This window comes from Lipotes vexillifer, unplaced genomic scaffold, assembly GCF_000442215.2.
Source record: "Lipotes vexillifer unplaced genomic scaffold, Lipotes_vexillifer_v1.1 scaffold451, whole genome shotgun sequence".
Classification (NCBI taxonomy): domain Eukaryota; kingdom Metazoa; phylum Chordata; class Mammalia; order Artiodactyla; family Lipotidae; genus Lipotes; species Lipotes vexillifer.
The window spans coordinates 395,001-402,225 of record NW_006795989.1 but is presented as its reverse complement, the minus strand read 5'-3'; the positions used below and the strand labels follow the sequence as shown (position 1 = coordinate 402,225).

General features: G+C 51.0%; 1 protein-coding gene across 4 annotated transcripts in view; it reads right to left on the bottom strand.

The window, feature by feature from the left end:
• The window catches only part of ELF5 (E74 like ETS transcription factor 5), a 29,200-nt gene that overhangs the window by 3,579 nt on the left and 18,396 nt on the right, over positions 1-7,225 (bottom strand). For 3 of the 4 annotated variants that reach the window (XM_007468069.1, XM_007468070.1, XM_007468072.1), the window contains one exon: positions 4,600-4,650. The exons of the other annotated variant lie outside the window; for it this stretch is intronic. In XM_007468069.1, the coding sequence (XP_007468131.1) occupies positions 4,600-4,650 (51 nt within the window). The remainder of the gene's footprint in view (positions 1-4,599; positions 4,651-7,225) is intronic. 4 annotated transcript variants of the gene reach the window in all.

The following is a 7,225-nucleotide window of genomic DNA, read 5'->3' as shown; positions in this document are numbered from 1 at the left end:
GTGGTACGTGGGCCTCTCACTGCTGTGGCCTCTCCTGTTGCGGAGCACAGGCTCCGGACGCACAGGCTCAGCGGCCATGACTCATGGGCCCAGCCGCTCTGTGGCATGTGGGATCTTCCCACACTGGGGCACGAACCCGTGTCCCCTGCATCGGCAGGCGGACTCTCAACCACTGCGCCACCAGGGAAGCCCAGGACGTGGGATTTTATTCAAAGAGTAAAGCGAAGACTTAGGACTTTAACAAGGTCTACTTTTTAAGAAGATCCCTCTGACTAGTGTGTGGAGAACAGACTAGAAGGGACACAGGTAAAAGCAAAGAGAGTAGAGCTTATGAAGAGCAGACAGCAAGGCATGACCTCAAGGCCGAGTTAAATTAGAAATCACGCTGTAAGTCTGAGACACTCACGTTGCTGCAAAGTGTATATGATTAAAAAGTAAAAGGTGGTACCAGATCACCCGTCCCTGCCCCCACATCACTTGCTCAGCCTGCTCCAGCCACACTGGCCTCCCGGCTCCTTTTGAAACTCACGGGCACATCCCACCTTGGGGCACTTGCTCCCTTTGCCCTCAGTGCTCTTCCCTTGGATGTCCAGGGGCTCATGCCCTCATCTCCATCTTTGCTCAAAGTCACCTTCTCAGCGAGGCCTTCTCTGACTGCCTGAGCTGGAATTGCACACGCTTACCCTACTGAACACTCCATGTGCTAGTTTTATTTTTTGCTGTCATATTCATCACCATGGAACATATTATATATTTATTTATTTTGCTCACTGGCTGACTTTCCCCACTAGAGGGCAGGGATTTGTGTTCTCACCTGTATCCCCCAGCACCTAGCACAGTGCTGGGCATATAGTAGGTGCTCAGTAAGTATTGTGGAGTGGCCACCTTGCTGCACTCTACTCACCTTCCCTGCTGTAGGGACATGATGCTATAAATACTGAATGACAGAATAAGTATGCTGTCCATGGAGGGAATGGTGTCCTGTGTACCACACCACTGCCCAGGGGGGGCCTGTCTCAGTGCCAGTGGGTCTTGTCACTCCCTGGCGTGACATCCTGCAGTGGTACCCTGTGGTATCCTGCGCAGAGGCTGCCACGTTAGTCAGGCCTTTCACACATGGACCTCCACCCAGTTATCCAGGCTTATCCCTTGCTGCTCCCCAACTTCGTCCCTCCTTTGGGTCAGATGGTCCCAATGGGGCTTGACTTTCTCCTGCTTCCTTTGCACATGCTTCCCGCTCCTCACTTCCACCCAGCTGAACCCACTCTCACAAAACCTCATCAGGAAGTCTTCTCGGAACTCACCCTCTGGGTTAGAGCCCTCTCTGTCCCATAGCACCTGCGTGTTCCTCAGTGTTCCAGCATTGGTCCCTTTCTACCTCTACCGTAGAGGTCCATCTCGTTCGTTGTTCATGTGTACTAACAGCTGATATTAAAGGAGTGCTTACTAAGTGCCAAGTGCTTGTAAGGGCTTCACATACAGTATCTCATTTAATACCTGCCACGACCCTGTGTGGTATAATCGCTATTTCCATTTACTGAGGAGCAACTGAAGCCCAAAGAGTTTGAGAATTTCATCCAGAGAGGTGGAGCCAGGACTTGAACCCAGAGCATTTCCGTTTCAAAGCAGATGTTCACAATTCCTGCTTCAGCATGTCTTTCATGGCAGGTGTTCAATAGATACTTAAAGAATAATTATTAAAGTTTGTTGAGTGTTTGCTACTGCCAGGTGCTCACCCAATCTCGCCCACCCTTATGATGCACGTTTCTTACTCTCCCACTTTACGTATAAGAAGACAGATGTATCAGGTGGCTGGGTGTCTCCCTGGAGGTCCTTCACTCATGGGCTCACGAGTGCTGAGACACAGTGTACTCTCTGCAGCAGGCATGGGACGGACATCACGAAACAGGTCCCAGGCTCTCCTCTCAGGGGACTTGCACCCAAGTGGGAAGGAACGTCCAGTGAACAAACACGACCTATTTCAGTTGGTGATAAATGCCATGGAGAGGAATGCAGCGGGGTGGGCGAATAGAGGTCATGGTGAAGGGGCTGAGCGATGTTGCAGTTGTAATAAGAGCGAACAGACAAAGCTCTCGGACAAGATGCCTGAGCAGAACGGAGCGAGCCCTGGTGATGTCTGGGGAGCACGATCCAGGCCATGTGCCTGCCCGACGTCGGAGCTGAGATCGCATGTGAACAGTCCGGCATCAGGGCCCCCAGCCCTAATCGCTGCCATATGCATCATTCTCTGGAACAAACAATGACACGAATGCGTGACTTCAACTCTCGGGGTCCCTTCGGCCTCTCCTTCCCCCTTTCCTACATTTACAGCCTGGAATTGTATTGATGTGGGAAAGCGGGCCCGTGCACACGGGCCAGGCCACAGTGAATGCTCAGGTGAGATCAGCTGACAGTGGGGTTGCCACCAGGTAGAGAGAGGTGAATGCAGGTGAGCAGGTGAGCAGGGCTGACGGCCGGTTGATCAAGACCGAGAAAGTGTTCTGCCCTCCTATCTGATCCAATGTCACGCTCTGCGGCATCACCTGTAGAGAAGACCTGGCCACTGTTTCAATTTAATCTTTTAAGAAGAGAGAAAACAAATGGAGTCGTCAAGACAAACACAGGCGAATTATTAACTGGTGACTAGACAACAAGCTTTCTCTGAAATGCCAAAATGGCAAGAAGTGGAAGAGTCACCCTTTTAATTTTGATGCTTTCTCCGCGTGCTTTGGATGGAAGAGATTCGGCTAGATGAGATGAACACAGGTTGGGTCAGCACGAGGCAGGGCTGTGGGGACGGTGGGAGTTTCCCCTTGTGGGTCTTGCCAGAGATAAATAACCCTGTTTTATCGGTTCCTACTCCTCAGTGGTGGCTTTGAGGGTAGTCACGGCTCGGCTCGGCTGGAGGCCTTGCTTGGCGGGTGGTGGGGTGAGGGTGTTAGTGGGGGCAGAGGGGCTGAAGCCATCAGTGCGTGGTCACGTTGAGGCAGCTTCCCAGATCCAAACGTCCCCGAGGTCAGTCTGAGGTGGTGGCAGCAGCAGTACCCTGAACCCCGCCCCAAATTTCTCTCTGGAGTTTCACAGCGTTCTGGGGGGGCAGCTCCCTGTCTCACAACCATCTTCATCTTCAGTGTGTCCCTGCAGCTGGGCTGTGCCTGCCGCAGGGCGAGTGGGGACGTGGCCCTGGCTCTCTGCTGTCTGTGGGATCTGGAGAGGTTTGGTTGCCTTGAAACTGGAGACTGTTAAAATGTGGCCAAAGATATGTTCTCAGTTGTTGATTGAAATCCCGGTCCGCTGTCCTCCAGAAGCTGGGTGGAGGCTGGCGTGGCAGTTTCTGAATCAAGCTCATCACACGCACGTCCCCATGATGCTAGCAGTCCAGACATAGAGCCTGCACCCCATGCCAGGAGCTGGAGATACCCAGCAGCAAAGCCAGGCCCGTAGGCTTTGTCCTCTGGTGCTTCTGTGGTGGAGGTGGGGAGGGTGTGGAGAGGAGAGATCAAGTGCAGAGGGGCTGGGGTACTTTACTTGGGCCAGTTCTGATGGTTTCCTAGCTTGTCGGGCCTGGGCCCCTTCAGCAGGTACTAAGTTGAAAATCTCCTGTTCTCTGAACCATTGTGGAGCTGGGCCCAGACCCAGAGGAGTCCTGAGTCTGGGACCGTGCGTGCATGTGTGTGTGCACCTGTGGGCATATGGTGAAGGACACAGCGTATAAGAGCATAGGCTTTGAGAAGATGAGTTGGAATCTCTGCTCGGCATTGACTTATAACATGTAACTTGTGAGTTACAGCACCTCCAGTTTCCTTAGATACAAATGGGGATAACATTACGATCTAGCAAAGTTATCATGAGGATTAAATAAGTTAATGTAGGTAGAATACTTGGCCTGGCACCACGCTGGGCACATAGTAAGGGCTTCACAGACACTAACAGTAGCTATTAATCTTATAGCTACTTAAGGTGAATGGGAACACTGCTTGAAGCCCCAGGATGCTACTTTGCCCTAGTTGGCCAGGCCCCGGAACCAGGACCTTGGCGTGGGTCTCAGTAACTAAGAGCAATCATCGTCATCATCATCTTTAAAAAATGAAAGCTCCAAAGCTCCCTTTCTTAAACCTTCTCCATCTGCAGAAGTGAAACCGTGAGTGTTAATTTTCAGAATCAACAAGGCCATTTGAGATCCTCCATTACCTTATAGTTACAAACGTGACCTGCTTAGTGAGCTCAGATTCTTTGTAGACATTATCAACCACAAGGCCTCTAATGGTTAGTCATTATGATTATTATTGCTAAAGGGTACCAGTATTTGGAGCATCTACGCTGCTGGCACAGGCCAGGCACTTTGTATGTACTGTTACCTGAACACCTCACAACCCAGTGAGTGTCTCACCATTTTATAGACAAGGAAACTGAGTCTGGGGGAGGTTAAGGAAGCCACAGACTTGCTCTGTCCACCGTGTTTCTCCTGCCATCTTCTCCTAGCCTTTACTGTTTCAGGTCATCAGACGTTGAGTGTGGTCCCACAAGAGCATCGTTCAAGCCCATGTGCCCAACAGTAGCCTCAACACGGCCTCGGGCAGCTTGACCTCAGTTACTTACAGTCTTTGATGGTGGCCTTGGTCTCTTCAGGGTCATTAAAAAAGGAGTAACCTGGGAAAGAAAAAGAAATCCGCAAACCATGGCATACAATCCTGCTTTCCCCAGCCAGGCCAGGAGGGGAGGTACTGGGGAGAAGGGGAGCCACTGTGCCCTCTGCAGGGTACTTTTATTTCAGAAGGAACCTTGGAGACCACCTGGCCTTTACAGGGCCACCCTGAAGCCACCCCTGAGAGATGTAATCTCCTTGTTTTTTTTTTTTTTTTTTTTTTTTTTTTTTTTTTTTTTTTTTTTTTTTTTTTGGCTGCCCTGCGAGGCTTGCGGAATCTTAGTTCCCTGATCAGGGATCGAACGAGGCCCTGGCAGTGAAAGCACCGGGTCCTAACTACTGGACCGCCGAGGAATTCCTTAATCTCCTTGTTTTTAAAGGCCACCTGGAGAGAGCCCTGGGCCACGCATCCCAGCAGCTTCTAGGCTTTTCTGAGTGGGCACTGGGAGTGAGTTCTGGCTTGGGATCAGGAGGCCTGGGCTCTGAGCTGGGCCGAGTCACTGACCCCCGTGTAGACTTGCCCAGCCACCCTGTCTCCGGGCTCGTGTCCCTTACTGGCAACATGTGACAGAAACACCCCTGCGCTCCCTGTTGGCTCTCAGAGTCTATGATCTGGGATGTGATCTCTAATCCCTTGGGGATTTGAACGCCTGTTACATGCGGGTCAAAGAGAAAAATGGACATGGGAGGCTGCAAGAAATGCAGAACCCGACATGAGGATTTAAAGGAGTCTGGAGACGGTCGGGGCCTTGGTGGTCTCTGAAGAGTGGGGCGAATCAAGAGTGTCAGATCACATTTTCACATAGCAGCACGGGCCAAAGGACATCTGCTTTCTAACTTGGTGTCCAATGTGAGGACTAGTTTCCATTTACTGAGAAGACAGGAACAGGGCAGAGTTGTGACTTGATTCCTAGGGCCGTTGGTTCTAGGAATGATTGGTTCTGGTCAGCCACGCACTCCCTTCCCTCTTCCCGAGAACAGGAGGGGGTGACGGGGGATCTTCCGCTCCTGTGCTGCGAGAGTCTGCCCTCTGCCCTGCACCTCTCCGGCCGACTTCGCCTTCCAGCAACCAGGGTCCTCGTGCTTTCAACCCTACTGCATCACCTGCTGAGCCAGACAGCACGCTGGGCCTAGAGCCCCCTTTAACTCCTCTCCCTGCTAAAACTTGTTCTGTGTCATTTTCTGCCAGAGCCCTAATCTATGGGGTAATATAAGGCCTAAACTGGGTAATAACTAGTCAACATACAATTTATTGTCCAAACAGGGACACTTTTGAGAATGAAAGACAGGATAATGGTTGAAGACACCGTGTCCTGGGCAAATTGCGACACTGGAAACTTTGGTCACAATACATGTATTTCAATCACTGCATACATTCTCACCTGAGGAACATTAAAGGAGGAATTTGAGGACAGAGCAGGTTGATGGAGTAGATCATCTTACTGATCAACAGGATAACTGCCCTGGCCCATAGAGTACCTGAAAGTCCACCATTGGAGGTAGCTTTGTGACTCCAGGGATTCCTTAGAATAAGAAGAGGCGACTTATGGCCTGCTTAAAAAACAGTTGGATTTTAGCTTATTTGTTCTGCACAGACTTTGAGGTAATGGGACCAGGGATAGGTATTTTTTGATGTAACAGTTGCCAGGAACGGAAGTGCCCGAGGCGGGAGATCCCAGTCCACAGGGACTGCTGGGCCTGGAGACCAAACGTGATTGACTTGACGTTCTGCCGAGGCTGGCGGTACCAAGCTGAATCTTTTCTCAGGATGGAATACTCATGTCTGTGGCCCTGGGATTCTCGTGCAAGGCTGTTCCGTTGGGATGGTTCTGAATGGAGCCCCCAGCTCCTCCCTGAGCCTCTGTGATTTGCTCAGACTTGCCTCATTTCAGGGAAGGCCTGCTGAGTGGAGGCCACTGCTCCTGGCAGGTCACTGTCACTGGCGATAATCAAACAGAGACTGGATAACAGTGGACAGCAGGTCTGTTTGTCCCTTCCTCACCGCAGGGCGCTATGGCTCCCAGGGCAGAAACCAAGCAGTGCCTGAGAGCCTCCATCCTTAGCTTTCCTGCTCTCAGGCACCCGTGATGGGGGAGATCAAAGGGAGAGCAAAGAATCATAGAGCTGGAAGGTACTCTGTGGGTTTCCGCCCAAATGGGAATCCCTGCCACGGCACCGCCATCAAGCAGGGGGCTATTAGATTGCTTGCTTATCTCCAGTGATGGGGAGCTTCCTACCTTAGGTATCTTTTGACACCACCTTTTAATTAATTAAAGTTTTTTTTTGATGGGGACCATTTTTTTAAAGTTTTTATTGAATTTGTTACAATAGTGCCTCTGTTTTATGTTTTGGTTTTTTGGCTGCGAGGCACGTGGGATCCTAGCTCCCCGACCAGGGATTGAACCCATACCCCCTGCATTGGAAGGCGAAGTTTTAACCACTGGACCACTAGGCAAGTCCCCTGAAGCTGCCTTTTTTTTTTTTTTTTTTCATTTATTTTTTGGCTGTGTTCGGTCTTGGTTGCTGAGCGTGGGCTTTCTCCAGTTGCGGCGAGCCGGGGCTATTCTTTGCTGTGGTGGG